Below are 19098 nucleotides of genomic sequence, written 5' to 3'. Positions count from 1 at the left end.
CGCCACCAAAGGATGAGGCAGGGGTAGGGGCAGGATATCCAGGAGACAGAGCAGGTGAGAAGGGGTGGGAAGGTGGGGCGACCATGCCCAGGAGTGACTCACACGAGCCACGCTTCGAGCCTTGAGCCAGCTGGGGCCATCCTGAAACATGAAAGTAGGTCAGAGTGGCTGGGGCCACGGCAGTGGGCAGAGTGGCAGACAGAGAGGCCAGGACCCAGGCAGTGGCTGCCTCAGGCCAGCCCTCATTCCCCAGCTAGGGTCCGGACAGACCCTGACAGCACCAGGGAGCCACACAGCGCTGTAAGCAGAGGAGAGGAAAAGTCGACTTCTGTTTTTACAACATCTCTCAGGCTGCACTGTGGGAAAGACCTGAGGGGAACAGTCTGGGAGGGTGGTCCACGCCCTGCCACCTTCCCTGGGGACAACACCCACCGAGAGAGGGCCAGGGCGGGGCCTTGGTCCAGGAGCCGGTGGCAGGCAGAGCTGAGAGTCGGGGGTGCCCAGGGGCCCCCCGATCCCTGGTGTCTGGGCATAGCTGGGTCCCTTTATCTCATTAGCCAGGCTCTGGGCCACTGACTCACCAACTCACTGAGTAGGTGAGGCCAACAGGGCCCCCTCCAGGCCACAGTGGGTGGATCAATGGCCTTTTGTGAGCCCGAGTGCTTCTCCCTACCCAGTGCCAGCTTGCTGGGCCTTACAGCAGCCGGGGCACAGGCACCCTCCCTGAGCCCATGCTCAAACTGGCCAGGTGATGTGTACCTGCTGCATGGAGCAGACAGGCTGGGGCGTGTCCCCTTGTGTCTGCAAGCTGTGATGTGCTGATCCACGGTGACAAGTGAATGTAAGCCTATTTGTGTGTGTGTGTGCACCTCTGTGTTGGGGGAGCATATATATTTCTCTATGTCTGTCTATATATGCATACAGACACACACAGACATGTAAGTTTATTATAAATTTTACTGTTATAAAAGATGTAAACACACAATGTACAAATAAATCTACAATATATATACAATAAAACACATGATACACTGGGTCAATTGATATGGGTCAATTCCATATGACCCATTGATTCTCACCAAAAATCTCTTCAGTTGACTTGCCAAACTTTTGGATTGGTACCTGACCCATGGTTGCAACTGAGGGCTGACTGTGGTTCCCACATAAACGTTGGTTGATATTTCCACTGATCTTACCAAGACAAAAGCGAAACAGCAAAGGTATGTTTTGGAACCTCATATGTTCATTGGTGACATGAACAAAATCTCTGCTGAATTGGATAGTAGTTTTTGATACTGGAAGTTTTTTCTTTTTGTTATTCACAATGTAATTACTACAGACTCAAGTCTATGCACAGAGAAGGCACTGGCAACCCACTCCAGTACTCTTCCCTGGAAAATCCCATGGACGGAGGAGCCTGGTGGGCTGCAGTCCATGGGGTCGCTAAGAGTCAGACACGACTGAGCGACTTCACTTTTACTTTTCAGTTTCATGCATTGGAGAAGGAAATGGCAACCCACTCCAGTGTTCTTGCCTGGAGAATCCCAGGGACAGGGAAGCCTGGTGGGCTGCTGTCTATGGGGTTACACAGAGTCGGACACGACTGACGCGACTTAGCAGCAGCAAGTCTACACAATCAACCAAACAATAATCAGTCTAGCCCAGGTTTGCAGGCAATGCTGATTCCTGTGGGGTAAATACTCCCACCAGGCCAAACTTGTAAAAACATGGCTACCCACCTGACATCATTGAACGTGTGGTTCAGAAGAGATACTGGGTGGTGCACTATGCCGAGGTACCGGGGTGAAATAAGACATGATGCGTTTTGAGTTTCTCCTTTGTTTCTTTAATACAATTTAAGTGAAAGTTTTATACAGTTGAATTTTTAAAATAATGGCGTTTGACAAACAACTCTCGAAATTCCTGAACTTTACAAAATGTGTTTATGTCTGGCTGTGCTGGGTCTTTGTTGCGGCATGTGGGATTTGTAGTTGCAGCATGTGAGATCTAGTTTCCTAGCCAGGGATTGAACCTGGGCCTCCTGCATTGGGAGCAAGGAGTCCTTAGCCCCTGGACCACCATGGATTGCCCTGAACTTTTAACATCCACTAGAATGGCTACAACACAAAAGACCAACAGTCCTGAGTGTTGACAAGCATGGGGAAGAACTGGGAGGCTCAGGCACCACTGGTGGGGGTGGGAGATGGGACAGAAACTTTGGAAAGCAGTTTGGCCGCATGTTAAGATATTAAACACTCACCTGCCATAATGACCTGATGATTCCACTCCTGAGTATTTATCCAAGAGAAATGAATGCATGTGCATACACAGAGACTCGCACACCTCTGCTCATGGCAGCTCTAATCATTACTGCCCCAGGTTCCTGGGCTGGTGAGTGGTTTCAGACTGTGTGCATCCACAGGGCTGAACTCGGGACTCACAGCAACCATGCTGAGCAGCAGGGCCAGACCTGAAGAACCAACTCCACTGCTCCAACTCACCCTAGCCAGCCATTTGCCCCTTGTCAAAAAGTGTCGGTCGCTCCCAAGCCACATCCGTGTCTGCCAGTGCAGATGCAGCTGTGATCAGGAGCGTAATTGATTGAAAACAGAACCATCCATGCAGCGGGACGAGGAGATGAGGACAGAAGACGAGCAGCGGGCTGGAGATGTCTTTCCGTGGAGAGTCCACAGGCTATGGGGCACCATGTGCACAGGACTTCAGCTTATATCTTTACGAATCCCATCTATCTTCTTTTGGCTCAGTTTTTGTTCTCCCCCCCCCACCCCCGCAATTACTTAAGAGGAGTACTAATCTCCTTTGTCAGCTTCCATCTTGAATCAGTAAGGCACTCAATGTCTGCAATTGTGCCCTGAACGAGATTTTCCTGTGTCTTGGACATTTGTCACTAAACATTCCTCTTTGCTTTGCATTGGGAGATGCTTTCAAATTTCACTTTTCATTTCCTCACCTGTCTCCTGCTTGCATAGTAGAGTTTGTCTTGGTTTCCAAGTTGTTGAGACTGTGGTCATCTTTTATATGTGTATTTCAAATTGTACTGGATAGTGGTCTGAAGATATATTGCTTAAGATTTTGGGGTGGGGGCTTTATTAGCTTTCTAGGGCAGTTTTAACAAAGTACCGCAAATTGAAATGTCCCCGTTTTATAAAGGCCCAGTCCTGTTGGAGTAGGACACACCCTACTGACCTCATCTCTACTTGAACATCTCTGTGAATCCTGGTCTCCAAAGGTCATGTGCTAAGGTTCTGGGGGTTAGGACTCTTAACAGAATTCAACCAATAACAGAGGTCAAATGCACGAAACATTTAAAATGCCCAACAGACTGAAAAAAATTAATGTCCTCAGAGATGTGTGCTTTTCACTATTTCTCTAGACTCTAGTTTGATAATTGCACTATTGAATTTCTCTTTTTTTTTGTCCACTAGATCAGCCCAACCCTGTGATACTGTATTAAAATACTCCATTATCATTGTATTTTACTGACATCATCCCACCTGTCTAGTAGTTTTTTTCTGAGCACTTAGTTGCCATGTATTCGTATGGCTTTATGACTGTAGCAGTCAGGGTGCTTCTGAGAAACAGGACAAGTTGGAGAGCTCTAGATATATGTACATATGGAATCGGCTTATATATTTCTGGGGGCTGGCAACTCTGAAGTCTGCAGAATGAGCCATCGGGCCAGAGACTCAGGGAGGAGTAGCAGCTTGGTCCAAAGGCCATTTGGAGGCAGAATCCCTTCCTCTTCGGATGACCTCGGTGTTTTTGTCATCAGGCTTTCAGCTGATTTCATGCAGCCCACTCACATTATGTAGACTGACCTGCTTTGCTCAGTTGCTAACTATATTTCCCTGTTAATCTCATCTCAAAAATCCCTTCACAGTGACATCTAGACGGATACCTTGACTGAACACTGGGAACCCTAGCCTAGCCAACTTGACACAGAAACCTGCTGGCACAATGACTGCTCCACAGCCTTGTTTTATGTGCTTTACCTTGTCTGTGGAGATGGACCCACATGGTTTGCAAAGTGACCACCCACCACTGATTCCTTCGTCTCCTCTTCTTTCCTGAGGCTTTTGTCCTGTGTGCTGTGTAGATAGTCTCTGGGTCCTCATTCTTCCCTTGCTGGGTGACTGGCTGTGGCTGGGACAGGAACCCGTGGCCTGCATGTGGCCCCAGATTCCAGCTTCCAGAGTTGCCTGCCATCTCAGTAAACAAGCAATTATGCCAGCGATCAAGCCATCAGCCACTGCAGCTGCCCAGTACTGTGTATCCTGAGAGGAGTTCAGGATGGAGAAAAATAGGATACTGATCCTAGATAGTTAATGTGTGTATCAAAGGAATGATATCAATGAGCCCAGACCCTTGAATCTCTCCTCCACATAGAAAAGCATGAAATTCATTAACTTGCAATGTCTGTTTTTTGTGACTAGCAGCAATTTTTTGGTGTTTGACTACCATTTTGTTGTTTTGAAGCAAAATCTGGCTCCTCCTTAACCTCTCTGGAACAGTTTCTCAGAGCTCTCTGAAAGGTAATGGCCCCAAATACAACATAATTCTCAACTTTTAGGTTTTGCTTTTTTTTAAGTCAACAATCCATTTCTATTGTCGCTGGTTCCTTATATTCTGAAGCTTCTAAGAGGTTTTTCTGGGATTTCAGGAATGTTCAATAGGCAATGCCCTGGTTTGTGGTAATCAATCTGGTTTCAAACTTGGGGAGCCCACCCACTCTGTAGACGAATCATCACAGTCCCAGGCAGTCCAGGAGGGGAGGGTGGGCCCCAGACCTCAGATCCACATCCTCTCACTTTAGGCTTCCTACCCCTGGACCCTGCCCACCCAGAGTCCTCTCCACAAAAGTGGAAATGAAAGCAAACAACTTCACTCCTCAGTTCAGTTCAGTTGCTCAGTCATGTCCAACTGTTTGTGACTCTATGGACTGCAGCATGTCAGGCTTCCCTGTCTATCACCAACTCCTGGAGCTTCCTCAAACTCATGTCCATCGAGTCAGTGATGGCATCCAACTATCTCATCCTCTGTTGTCCCCTTCTCCTCCTGCCTTCAATCTTTCCCAGCATCAGGGTCTTTTCCAACGAATCAATTCTTCACATCAGGTGGCCAAAGTATTGGAGTTTTAGCTTCAGCATCAGTCCTTCCAATGTATATTCAGGACTGATTTCCTTTAGGATGGACTGGTTGGATCTCCTTGCAGTCCAAGGGACTCTCAAGAGTCTTCTCCAACACCACAGTTCAAAAGCATCCATTCTTTGGCGCTCAACTTTCTTTATAGTCCAACTCTCACATCCATACATGACTGCTGGAAAAACCATAGCTTTGACTAGATGGACCTTTGTCGACAAAATAATGTATGCTTTTCAATATGCTGTCTAGGTTGGTCATAGGTGTTCTTCCAAGGAGCAAGCATCTTTTCATTTCATGGCTGTAATCACCATCTGCAGTGATTTTGGAGCCCCCCAAAATAAACCCCGTCACTGTTTTCATTGTTTCCCCATCACAAAACCAGAAGGAATCCTCAGTCTTTTAAGTCAGGCAGTCTTTTCCAAGACTCCTGGTGATCTGGCTGGCCCTCTGTGCTGGGAACTGCCTTTATTCTCAGGACCAGAAAGCTTTCTCTCAGCCTGAAGATTTGCATTTCAAAGAGGTGACTCCAAGGCCCTGAAGAAGAGCCTTCCGGAGCTGTAAGGCTGGCAGGAGGCGGGCCAGCTCCAGGGTTCACAAAGGGCAGGTGGATCTCTGTAGTGGTCTAAAGAAAGGGAGGGCAGAAAGGTTTCCTTCCAGCAGCTTGGCTGAGGCTTTCCCACAGTCTTTCCACCGTAAATCTCAGCTTGCAGCCCTGCCCGCCACCCTCGGGCTGCCTTGTGGCTTCCCAGCTACTGCCCCACATGACTCACCTCTCTGGGGACATTCGGGTGTCTGATGAGTTGTGTGGACTCTGCTCATGGGGCTGCTCTCTGCTGAATGAAGGGCTCAGCACATGACCTCCCAAAGGCCCACCCACGGGGGATTGTCCCTTCTCCGGCTGGCTTCCCTGCCATTTCTCTGCCTTGGCTACCAATCTGGGCATAACCAGGGCTTGGGGGGAAAGGGAGTGCTTTGGACAATGTCAGCTGGTAGGCCTTCCCAAGGCGAGATGGTGCATCTTTAGAAAGGCCTAGCTCAGGCTGTCACCCACAGTGGTCAGTGGACCCCATCAGTGTTGGCAGAAGCCTGGGGTGGGGTTGGGGGCCTGGCCCATAACCAGGTGAGGAAAAGCCTGTGGGGAGGGCGGGCACGAGGAGTGGGCAGCCCCGCAGAAGGCTGGCCAGTGACCGTGGCAGGTGAGAGGCTACACGGGGTCAGGGAAGCTGTATAACCTTCCATTTAACTTGGATTAAAAAAAACAAAAGTGAAACTGAAGTCGCTCAGTTGTATCTGACTCTTTGCGACACCATGGACTGTAGCACACAAGGCTTCTCCATCCATGGAATTTTCCAGGCAGGAGTACTGGACTGGGTTGCCATTTCCTTCTCCAAAAAACAAAGGAGACACTGAAAACTCATCCCCTGACCCCATGGAGCCTCTTACCTGCCTGCCAGGGGACATCAGGTTGAGAAGCTGGAAATCCTGCTCATGGAGAAAGAGTGAGCAATGAATTGTTGACCTTTCCCCTACATGTGCTTACCCTGGAGGTGGTGAGAGGTACCCAGCAGTCAGGAGAGAGCCTTGATTCTTGGTGATGTGCGAGGACTTTGCCCAGGGGAAGAGCCTGGGTGCTGGGCCCTGCCCCTACCCACCCTGTTCCCCAATTCTGTGACCAGCAGACAGGACCTCACAGGGTGGCCTCAGTTTCCTCCTCTGTAAAATGGACACAGTACAGTTGTGCCAGGAGGATGGATTGAACCCAGGCAGGGCACACATCAGCTGAGTGGTGAGTGTCAGTGACAATCCAGCTCCTGCTCCTTGGAACCCTGGCCTAGAGGCTTGGCATGTTTGAGATTCTCATTATGATCTCTGAGCCCTACCTGCTGTCCCTGCCCAGTGCCCTCATCCCTCCACCAGCTCCCTGGGTTCCACAATGTTCCTGTCTGGGCTCTACGGGGACCTCGATATGCCAATTCTTAGACTTGGTGGATATGACCTTATTTGGAGAAAGGGTCTCTGCAGATATAATTATATGACAAATCTTGAGATGAGGCCATCCTGGATTAGCCAGGTGGGTCTCAAATCCAATGACAGGTGTCTAGCAGTTGGATCTGAAAAAAACTAGATATCTATATAGAAAAAATGAATTGTGAATTGACCTCACACCATACACAAAGTTAATGAAACGGATCATAGACCTAAACGTAAAAACTAAGACTATGCAACTTCTATAACAAAAGTGCGTCAAGGCTGTATATTGTCACCCTGCTTATTTAACTTATATGCAGAGTACACCATGTGAAATGCTAGGCTGGATGAAGTACAAGCTGGTATCAAGATTGCCAGGAGAAATATCAATAACCTCAGATATGCATATGTTACCACCCTAACAGCAGAAAGCGAAAAGAAACTAAAGAAAGAGCCTCTTGAAGAAAGTGAAAGAAGAGAGTGAAAAAGCTGACTTAAAACTAAATATTCAAAAAACTAAGATCATGGCATCTGGTCCCAACACTTCATGGCAAATAGATGGGGAAACAACGGAAACAGTGACAGACTTTATTTTCTTGGGCTCCAAAATCACTTCAGAGGGTGACTGTAGCCATGAAATTAAAAGACACTCCTTGGAAGAAAAGCTATGACGAACTTAGGCAGTATATTAAAAAGCAGAGACATTACTTTACTGACAAAGGTCCGTCTAATCAAAGCTATGGTTTTTCCAGTAGTCATGTATGTATGGATGTCAGAGTTGGACCATGAAGAAGGCTGAGAGCCGAAGAATTGATGCTTTTAAACTGTGGTGTTGGAGAAGACTCTTGAGAGTCTCTTGTACAGCAAGGAGATCAAACCAGTCAATCCTAAAGGAAATCAACACTGAATATTCATAGAAAGGACTGATGCTGAAGCTCCAATACTTTGGCCACCTGATGCGAAGAGCTGACTCATTTGAAAAGGCCCTGATGCTGGGAAAGACTGTGGGCAGGAGGAGAAGGGGACAACAGAGGACGAAATGGTTAGAGGGCATCACTGACTCAATGGACATATGTTTGAGCAAGCTCTGGGAGATGGTGAAGGACAGGGAGGTGTGATGTGCTGCAGTCCACGGGGTTGCAGAGTCGGACATGACTGAGTGACTGAACAACAAAACTATGCAACTTGTTTAAGAAAATTGAAAAAAAAAGAAAAAGAAAATTGAGGATCAAATCTTAGTGGCTCAAGTTATGAAAAGATTTCTTAACTGTGATATGAAGAGTGCAAGCTATAAAATTTAAAAATTCATAAATTTGACTTCATCAAGATAAAATCACTCCTTCTCATCAAGAAACAGCTATGAAAATGAAAAGGGAAGCCACAGTCTGGGAGAAATAGCTTCAGTACACATATCTGACAAAGGACTTGTATCTAGAACTCTTACATTAAATAACAGACAGCCCAAGTTAAAAAAAAAAAATGAGGAATTCCCTGGCGGTCCAGCAGTTAGGACTCAGCGCTTTCACTGTGGAAGGCGTGGGTTCAATCTCTGATCAGGGATCTGAGATTCTGTAAGCCTCACAGTGCAGCCAAAAAAAAAAACAGTAAAAAGATTTAAACACACACATCACCCAGTTAAGATATATGACTGGCTGATGAGGTTGTAAAAAGGTGCTCAACATCATTAATTATCAGGAAAATGCAAACCAGAACTACAACATGATCCCACTTCAACCCACCAGGATGTCTGGAATCACAAAGATGGACAAAAACAAGTGTTGGGATGATGTGCAAAGTTGGACCCCTCATACACTTCTGGTGGGAAGGTAGCATGGTGCAACTGCTTTGGAAAACACTTTGGCAGTTCCTCAAACAGTTAAACACAGACTTACTATGTGAGCCAGCAATTCCACTCCTAGCTATATATGAAGGAGAAAGGAAAACATCTGTCCACACAAAAAATTGCACACAAAACTTCACAGCAGGTTTATTTGTCAAGGCCAAAGCTTGGAAAACCCAAGAATGTACCAAAATCATTTTGATCCATTCAGACAGTAAGACTAGTACTTAGTGATTAACAAACAAAGAACTTACAAACACACAACAACCTGGCCTGAGAGGCCAGGCAAGAAGCGTGCATCATTTCAATTACACAGAATTCTAGAAAAGGCAAACCAATGTGGAGTGACAGGAAGAACAAGTGCTGTGAGAAGGGGGGGGGCAAGAAGGGGTAGGAAGGAGTGAGCACTGGGGAAGACAAGGTAACTTTTTGGGGTGATGGGCACACACTCACCATCTGCACTGCTGTGTTTTTACAGGTGAGCACATATCAAAACTCATCCACATGTACAGCCTGAATATGTGCAGGTTTTGAAAGATGAACCAGCAACCTTGAAATCCTAGAGGACCCTTGTGTTTTGATGTCATGGACACACTGTGGCTAGCACAAGAGGAAACCATCTAAGTACAGGTACAAGTGGGAACTGACCTGAGGGAATAAATGGCAGCAAGCCACGACCCGGGGTGCTTTGCAATTTTGGGCACTCCTGTTTGCCCTTGCCCCCCACCCCCTGCTGAGTACTCTGTCCTTTTCTCCCCTTCCTGCATGGAAAATTCTTCAGAACTGTCTAGATGACTCCAGTGTACACTTAGTGGTCTTCAATGTGTAAATTCACAAACTCTAGCAGTTTTCATCTGCAACTTTTTTCTTCCTTGATCTTAGAATAATTCTCTGTTACAAAAAATTGCTCTTCTTCAGGAGCCAGCTATAGACCAAACTTCTTCGTCTGACACTCCCAGCTGTTCGTGCTCTGGTTCTAATGACCCTTTACCCTATGTCTGCCCTACAGAAAGCCCTCCATCCTCCCAGAAATCCCATGATCTCTACTTCTCGTCTTCAGAGTTCACCTGGTACTAAGTTCTACCCTGACCTCCACACAGCACTCTGCTACCTAACCAGGCAAAGACTCGACATCCTGAGCTGAAAGCTGCCGTGTCCCCCTACCGAGGCAGGGATGGCAAAAGCGGGGTCCTGGCCCCTCTGGAACTGTTCACAGGGAGTTGCCTCCAGCCTGGGCATCCTGCTTCCCCTAGGTTGCCACAGCATAGGCCAGAACCAGCCCCAGGAGTGAGGGGGAAGCCATCCACTAAAGAGTTAGAAACTAAGGATATTCAACAACAATGGCAACAGAGTCCTGAGCCCCCTTCTCAGGCACCAGGCAGCTTTGCAAAGGGGAACAAGCCTTGCAGGCAATGTAAACAAAAGGTCTAAGACACCAGCTCAGTAATGGGGTGCTCTGCCTTCCTGCTTTAGGAGTGCCAGTGGCCTTGGGCGGCTGCTCTTGGTCTCTGTGCAGCTCCACTTAGAGGGGTCCTGGCTTCCCTTCAAGCCCAGACACTGTCTTGGCTCCCCCTCCCCCAGTCTAGGTCAGCACCCTTTCCTGAGACCTTTCACCAAACTGCTGTTACTTCAAACCAACACCCAGACCTTCCTTATTTGTTTACACCCAAAGTCAAAGAATTCAGTTGGGGACAGTTTACCAGTTATGAGAAGATACTGCCGCAGCACTTAAACAGCTCTTGAAAAGTGTCCCAAATTTGCAACAGCAAATCATGTGCTACAGGCTGATCCAGTGTCCGACAAGGTCATCTCCAGAGCTGAAGCCCAGTCCAGAAGTGTGGAGTGTGAATTTTGTTGGGGGGCAGGTGGTGAAAAGCAGGCAAGACATTCCCCAACAGTCTCAGCTTTTATATTCCAGTCGTCATCAGAAAGCAAGTGCAGGCCACAATCGCAGTTCCCCACCTAGCCAGAGGGGAGCCCGATTTCAAAGCACGATAGAAGGCAATTAGCAAGCATCCTTTCCGGACACTCTCTGGATGATTCCATGTGATACCCGTTTAGTTCCTAATGCACACCCGATTGATTACCACCACATGTGCTAATGAAGAGGAGTGAAAATCTAATGAAGAGTGAGATGAGATGAAGAAATGCCAAACAAAAGATGCATCACTTATACATGTCACATACCTCGGTAAGCACTTAGAAACCCTGGAGCCTTTCAGGGCACTGAGACCAGAGCACATGTGCCTGGCATCTCTGCTTGCATCTCTCCAGGCAAGTCTACTTTCTATTGAAAAATCGGACATCACCACCTGTACCCCCAGTATCTAGTCATCTCTAGGTGGGTTCCAAGGTAAAAAAAGGTGTTCATGTTCAAAATTTAGTCAGCTTATCCAGTGGAACCAATGGATGATGCTGTACTGGGGAGATACACCTTTTCTTTATTAAAAGTTGGTTACTGACCCATAGGAGTGAAGCCATTCACTTTCTAGAGCGATGGAATGGATAGCATTGTGCATGGATTTACACTCCTTCCGGGCCCGTCATGCAGCAATTGTTGCCCCAACCCTGGGTCACCTCAGCTGAACAAAAAGGGGACCAGAGCCCGAGCACATGGCCTCAGGCCCCTGTCCCCTGCCCTTTGTGGGGATGGGCTTCCTGAGGCCCCTGCTGCCTTAAGACAGACTGTCTGGCACCTCAGACGAACATCCACGCTTCCCAGTGACCTCACCAGAGAGTCCAAAGACAACACTCCTTTAAAACGTCTTTTTCTGGTGGAAAATCCAAAGCTGCAAATACTTTCCACTGCCAAAAGGCAAGGTTGGAGCCAACTGTAGTCTAAAACCTGAGGTCAATGCGCTAAGGGGAGAAGATTCATTTCACAAATATTTACTAAACGCTGGGCTCAAAGACAACGTGACACACAGAGCAAAAAGAGGCTGAAATAAAAGCAAGTTACAACAACTAAAGAACTTTACCTAAGTCACAAATGTGCACAAGTGATGGTCATATAACTGTATGAAATGACTCGATCTCTATCTCCTTCTCTCCCTCTCACTTCCAGAGTCGTCCAAGCAGTGGATGCTCCAAGCAGCATGTGCAGAAGGAGCCCTGCAATTCCAAGCCCAGTTTCTGGCAGGGGAAGTGCGTGCTTCTCAGAGGCCCAGTGGGGGAAATCTCCAGCACACCCACCACCTGCCTGCCCTCTGGCAGCCCGTGTGACTGAGCCAAAAACCCTGGCGGGTGGTGAAGGAGGCTGGCAGGTGGTGATCCAACCAGGATGCAGGGCATCCTGAGAAGGGCAAAGGGCAGAATTCCTGGTCCCAGCTCTGGGACAGTGTGGGCAGAACAATCCAGACCTGCCAGCAGCTTCCCCCCAGGCAGCACAAACTCCCTTGCAGAGTCTCTGTGGGTAGGGTGGGCAGAGGGTGGCCTGCAGTAAAGTGCTATTTGAAGGCTTCACCCTGTCTCTGCAGGGATAGGGGAGGGGGTGAGAAGACGGGCCAGGCTTGCCAGCAAGCTAACTGACCGTCAGGCCTGAGGTAGGCCCTTTCTCCTTCCTGAGGTCTTCTGAGAGGGTTGGAAGGATTCTTATTTAAGGGGCGATTCCCTGACACTTCCCTATAGCAAAAATTTCTACTATGACTTACATTACACCTGAATGCAGAAACACTGAAAGCAACTGAACCTCTAATACTGTAACAAACATCATGTGAAAGTGAGAGCCATTACTGGGCTTGCTCTGTGCAAATTCCTAACCCAGCCTGCTTTCCTCCTGATCAGCACCAGGCATGAGGGGCTGCTGTTTCAGGGGGAGAAGCAACTTAAGTTGGGCGCTTTAGGCACTGAGGGTGGGGAGGAGGAGCAGACAGACCAGCCCGGCCCTTGCAGGCCGAATCTGGAGGCAGTGGGTGGGTTGAGCTGGGGTGCGGGTAGGAGATGAAAGGCAGCAAGGCAGCTGGTGGCAGCTGGGAGGGACCTGGGCCCAAGGGCTCCTCTCTCTGGGAGGGGAAGCCGAGAGTCCCCAGGCCTCATCCTCTTTGAAGGGCCCAGGAAAGCCATCCCCCCAAATCCCCTGAGCTCTGAAAAGATGGGTCCTGGGTGCTGCTTCTCCTGGAAGCAGCTGGCGGTGTCCATGGGAGGCTGCGGCTTTCAGGCACAAAGTCAAATGGCCTGGAAAAAGTATGGGCCACTGCTCAGCACAAAAGCAGCGTGTCCTGTGACTTACCCCTTGGGGAGACGCCACTCTCCGTGGGCTGACGTGTGGGCACACAAAATGGGCACGAGCACTTTACTGTCGCAGTCTCAGTCCTTTCTCAGACCATTTCTGATGAATTTTAGGTGATGTCACAGTCCAGCCACAGCCTTGATGTGGAGCCCACAATTTTGAGTGCTGTCAAGTCCCTCCCACTACTAAGCTTTTAAAGGATTAAAGTGCTCTTCGTGTCTTCTACCTGAAAACACTAACAAGTCTTGGGATGAAGTGAAGGCCCCCGTGAGATGATATGGGTCACTGCTTAACTCAAAGCACTTGCTCCCTCTCACCCACAGCATGCAGGCCTCAGGCACGAGGGGCAAGAGCACTTTCAGCTGCTCCAGTGAAGAATACAAATGTGATAAGGGGCCAGTCTGGGGTGCAGTCTCTGGGCTACAATTGCATCATCAACGAGGGAAGGGAGGGGGACTAGGAGGGCTCATCTTAAAGCCAGCACTCCTGCAGAGCACCCAGTCAGATGGTGGTGCTGGGGGCAGTGGCACAGCTGGAGTCTTGAAGGTGATTCTCATTTTCTGGGTGGGACTCTGCAGTGGCTCTTTGGAGGCCCAGGCAGGCCGGTTCCATCTCTGAGTTGTTCCCCTCCAAGCGGTTCTGGTGAATTCTCGGCTGCTGGTCAGGCTGTGGTTTCTCCTTGGAGGCCTGATTGCAGTCATCACAGTGGCTGCAGGCACAGGGCTGTGGGCGGCTGTGGGTGCGCCAGTGCTGCAGGAAGGCAGAGCAGTGGCGGAACGCCATCCCACACTCTTGACACGCGTAGGTTCTCTTTTCAGTGTGCACTATCTGGTGGCTGAAGAGGTTGAATCGCCGGCTGAAGGTCTTCCCACACTCACTGCACTCATAGGGCTTCTCACCAGTGTGCACCCGGTGGTGCTGGCTGAGGCCTGAGCGCCCCCGGAAGGCCTTTCCGCACTCCTTGCACACGAATGGCTTCTCTCCCCTGTGGACACGCTGGTGGTGAATGAGCTGGGAGATGCCCTTGAAGGCTTTGGGGCACTGGCTGCACGTGTAGGGCTTCTCACTGCTGTGTGTGCGTTGGTGCTCAATGAGGTTGGAGCTCCTGCTGAAGGCCTTGCCGCACACATCACAGGAGTAGGGCCGCTCACCGCTGTGGATGCGCTGGTGCTCCATGAGTGTGAAGTTGCGCCCAAAGCGTTTCCCACATTCATCACACCCATAGGGCTTCTCGCCAGTGTGGATGATCTGGTGCTTGATGAGGTTGGAGCCACGTGTGAAAGTCTTTCCACACTCGCCACATGCATAGGGCTTCTCACCGCTGTGGATGCGCTGGTGCTCTAGGAGTGAGAAGTTGCGCCGAAAGAGTTTTCCACACTCACCACACTTAAAGGGCTTCTCGCCACTATGGATGACTTGGTGCTTGACGAGGTTGGAGTTCCGGGTAAAGGATTTCCCACACTGCTGACACACAAACCGCCTCTCTGTGTCTTTGAAACTCGGATGTCTTACAACCAAATCCTGCTTACCTCCGCAGCTGCTTCCCTGCATCCCTCTTCCCTCACCTGGGGATCTGCCTTGGCCTTTCTCCCCAGGAGGGTCACGCCTGCTGGAACTTGTCTGTGGACAACAGGCATGTTTCTGTCTGTGCTCAAGTGTTTCCTCTGACTGTCCGGCTATCTGGCTTATGTTGCCAACCTGAAGATTGGCCCCTGGGAGTTCTTTTGGACAATTTTTTTCCTTTGAAATTGTCAGCTTGCTATTCATCCTGTCACCTGGAAAGACATAGAGAGCACCAACAAGTGTCATCACCTTCCTGGGTCTCAATTTAGGTTTGTTCTTTAACCTCACCCTCACTCCAAGGCTGAGAAGAGTTGAATCCAGAGTTGAGGACATGGGAGAGAAAGCAAGATGACCATCAGCAGACAGGAAGGCAAGAGGGGAGGAGGCAGCAGTGAGCTAGAGATAGAAGAGCTGTTGTGAGACAGAGGATTCCATGGCAGATTTAAAACTGCCACGAAAGAGAATGTCTAACCCAAAGTGACCATGCCACCCTCCATCAACTGCTGCTCTTTGCCAATGGCTCAGGCAAGCCAGTAGAGTTCCCCTCACTCACCTGCCTGCATCCCTGTGGTGATCCTCATCCTGTGGACATCTGCTACCCACGGTTTCTGTCCTTGCTCTAGCTGGATGACCAGCTGAGGCTTGGCGAAAGAAAATCCTGTCCATGGAGAGGAAGCAGGTTAATCACTCCTGGACTCAGTCCAGCATTAGTATCTTCAGGACCAGAGAATAAAGAACTTTCTAGAAAGTGTCACTGGGAAGGTCCTAAGAAAAGGCACAGTCCCTCTAGGGGCAAAGAGTTCTGAGTGTATGAAGAAGCTTGGCGTGTATGAAGAGTCTTAAGTAGGTGGTGATTTGGGCCAAGAGGGTAACCATGTTATTATTTGGCCTGCAAGATGGGCAGCCTTGTGGGAAGTGGGGAGTTAGTGGAGAGACACTGAAGGACAGACAGAGGGCTGGAACAAAGCTGCAGGGAGTATCAAGAAGTGAACAGAACTGAAAGGCTGCCTGTTTCACCATGTAAGAGAGGAGATGTCTCTGTTCCTTACACCAAACCTCACTGCCTGGTGAGGGGCAGAAACAACCAAGGGGGGCACAGTGGAGAAGCCTGTGCCAGCTCTTTCCAGATTTTTCCAGACTGGAAAACCAAGTCCTGGGCCTCTATGCCTTGGGCTCTATATGGCTTGATGCAAGGAACAGATGCTTCTAAACTCTATTATATGAAATGTACATAAAAGGCAACCTTGGTAAAAATAAGTATAAATTAATGCATATAAATATTCAAGCATAACTTGCACCTATCTTTTGGGTAGATGAGGTCTAGTTAACCCCAGATTTTATATCAAAATACCTATAGGCCTAAAACCATTTAGATAAAACTGTCTTTGAGGTAAAAGCTGGACATCAGTGGATTACTGACCTGATGGGGAAACACATTTATTCTTGGAATCATAGTAACCAGCAAGAAAAGGAACTCAGAAATAAACTGAATTCTGAGACAGGATGGGGGCCTGACTGTGTAAAGGATCCTTACCCAGTGACACCAAATGGTGGTAATTCTCTAGCATCACTTGCTTGTACAGCTTCCTTTGTCTGTGATCCAGAAGCTTCCATTCTGTCTTGGTGAAGTACATGGCAACATCCTCAAAAGATACTGGCACCTAAAACAAGCCATCGCTGTGGTTTCAGGGGAATTCACCCTCATGAGCCCCAGGATGAGCTGGCAGCAACAAAAAACATGTGTCGTGGTGGGGCTGAGAGAGCTCAGCAAGAGCTGTTACAATGGGACAGGAAAGTGCAACAAACGGAGGCTGATGAGGGGGATGCCAGGCTCAGGGGCTGCCCACAGTCAGGGAGCCCCACTCACCTTGGGTCTGGCTGTCAGGAGCATGGCTGCCATCGTGGGGGCACGGGGATGCTAAGAGGGTGGAGAGAGACTGATGTGAGCTGAGCCTATGCACTGTGTGACCTTGTCCAGATAAGGCCCCAATCAGAGCTGCTAACAAAATTCAACGCATAACACTTTCCAAAGCTGAGCTTCTGTCCCCTTCTCCTCAGGAGACAAGGATTCCATCTCTCCTCATGCTGGACCCGCCTAGCCAGGCTGCCAGACTGTTAAGGGAGTGTATGTCTTCTTTCTTTTTCTCACTTCCTTCCTCTCTCAGCCCTCCTACCACATGACTAGCCCCTCAGTCCTGACTTTCAAGCTATCCCTGGAAGCCCCACTGCCACTCTCTTGCCCCTGAGGTCAGGGTTCTTTATATATACATATATATGTATATATACACAATTTTATTTATTTATTTTTGGCTCCTCTGAGTCTTTGCTGCTGCATGGGCTTTTCTCTAGTTGCAACCCCATGGACTGTAGCCCACCAGGCTCCTCTGCCTATAGAATCCTCTAGGCAATAATACTGGAGTGGGTTGCCATTCCTTTCTCCAGTGGATCTTCCTGACCCAGGGATCGAACCCAGGTCTCCTGCATTGCAAGCAGATTCTTTACTGTCTGAGCCACTAGGAAGCCTATATATATATAATTTTATTTATTTTTGGCTGTGCTGGGTCTCTGTTGCTGCATGGGCTTCTAGTTGCAGAGAGTAGGGACTACTCTCCAGTTGTGCATGGGCTTCTCACTGAAGTGGCTTCTCTTCGGTAGTTGCAGCATGTGGCCTCAGCAGTTGCAGCTCCTGGCCTCTAGGGCACAGGCTCAGTAGTTGTGGTGCATGGACTCAGTTGCTCTGCAGTATGTGGGTTCTTCCCAACCCGGGGATCGAACCTGTGTCTCCTGCATTGGCAGGCACATTCTTTACCACTGAGCCACCAGGGAAGCCCTGCAGAAGGAGATTGAGCTCAGGGTTCTTAAAGAAAAACTCCAAATACACGTCACTTTCACTTGTAAACAGACTTGCTCTCAGAGAAAGAGAAAGACCAAGCTGGTGGAATGCATGATGGAGGCCACCCCCTCCAATGCTGGGAGAGAGGGTGCTTTCTGAGAGCACAGGCTGAGAGCTCTGGACTGGGGGTGAGCAAAGAGAGTAGTAGGCAAAGGGCATGGCCCATACCCAGCCCAAAGATGGGCCCCAGCTGGGCGGTGGGGGGAGGAGTGGGTGTCATAGCCTGTTTGTTCCCCAAGAGAGGGCAAGGGGACAGGGTCCCTGGAACAATTTAAATCGCCCCAAATTTCCTTATCACCCACAATGAGCTGTCAGTTAACAATGTGCTGTGCTTAGTTGCTTAGTTGTGCCCACTCTCTGCGACCCCCATGGACTGTAGCCTGCCAGGCTCCTCCATCCATGGGGACTATCCACACAAGAATACTGGAGTGGGTTGCCATGCCCTCCTCCAGGGGATCTTCCCAACCTAGGGATCGAACCCGGGTCTCCCACATTGCTGACAGATTCTTTACCGTCTGAGCCACCAGAGAAGCAGAAATAGTAGAATGATGGGGGAAAAATAGCTTGACAAATGACAAAAACAGTCAACTTGAAATGTCCTTGCACCAATTAAAGGAGTACATTTTTATTTTAAAGAAACACCATCAACTGTCAGTGATTAGAGCAAAATTAATACTAATCACTTGCAAGTAGCTATGTAACTAACCTCCAAGTTGGGATAAAAAGCTTATAACAAACCAATAATTCCTTCCCAAATTGGCAAAGCCAGGTGAATACAAAATCATTTCTTAGGAAGCACCTAAGAGTTGCCCAAGCAGTGAGAACAAGAGGGACTAAAGTTCAGGAGATAACCATGGATAATTAATTTAATGTTCTTTTTTTGGACAACTCAAGGCACAGGGAACAGGCTGAGAATTACAGTTTGTCCTGAGCAGAAGTCTAAAGCAGTCTGAGAAGGCTGTAGTAACAAGATCAGAGACATGAGATGTCTCAAGCACATGGTTGTCTTTTCCTCTCATGGTATATATGAACTTCTGAAGCTAAAAAGGCCCCAAAATTAAACTGAAAGTATGAAAAGCAGAGCTCAGGGAACTCATGTGATGATACAAAACTTAAGAGTTAAGGAACCGCATGTAAGAATTAAAGATTTTAAAATTTAAAAAAAAAAATTAAAAATAAATAAATAAATAAATAAATAAATATTAAAAAAAAAAGATACTTAGAAGGGGGAAAAAAAAAAAGAGTTAAGGAACCTTTAAGGGAAGAAGTCTGGTGAACAAACTAGGTTTTCAGATGAAAGCCAAGAAATAATCAAAGGCAGCTGATACCTTACCAAAACAAAACCCAACCTGCACTCCATTCAGTACCTGCCTGAATTAAGGGGGCCAACTTCCATTTTATCAACCTAGCAAAGAAAGGGTGAAACTTTTCCAGGGGAACATA

General features: G+C 48.4%; 1 protein-coding gene across 1 annotated transcript; it reads right to left on the bottom strand.

Annotated features, from left to right (window-relative positions):
* Positions 1–13700: 13700 nt before the first annotated feature.
* Positions 13701–16662, bottom strand: LOC102169746 (zinc finger protein 501). Its single transcript, XM_005700553.2, has 4 exons — positions 16630–16662; positions 16297–16423; positions 15316–15420; positions 13701–14683 (listed from the first exon to the last, which is right to left on the bottom strand). Exons 1-4 carry the CDS (start codon positions 16660–16662, stop codon positions 13701–13703), a joined length of 1248 nt encoding a protein of 415 aa, XP_005700610.2.
* Positions 16663–19098: the final 2436 nt, after the last annotated feature.

The sequence above is a fragment of the Capra hircus genome, unplaced genomic scaffold (assembly GCF_001704415.2).
Source record: "Capra hircus breed San Clemente unplaced genomic scaffold, ASM170441v1, whole genome shotgun sequence".
Taxonomy (NCBI): domain Eukaryota; kingdom Metazoa; phylum Chordata; class Mammalia; order Artiodactyla; family Bovidae; genus Capra; species Capra hircus.
Note: the sequence above shows the minus strand (reverse complement) of the source record. Positions and strands in the feature narration are given on the sequence as shown.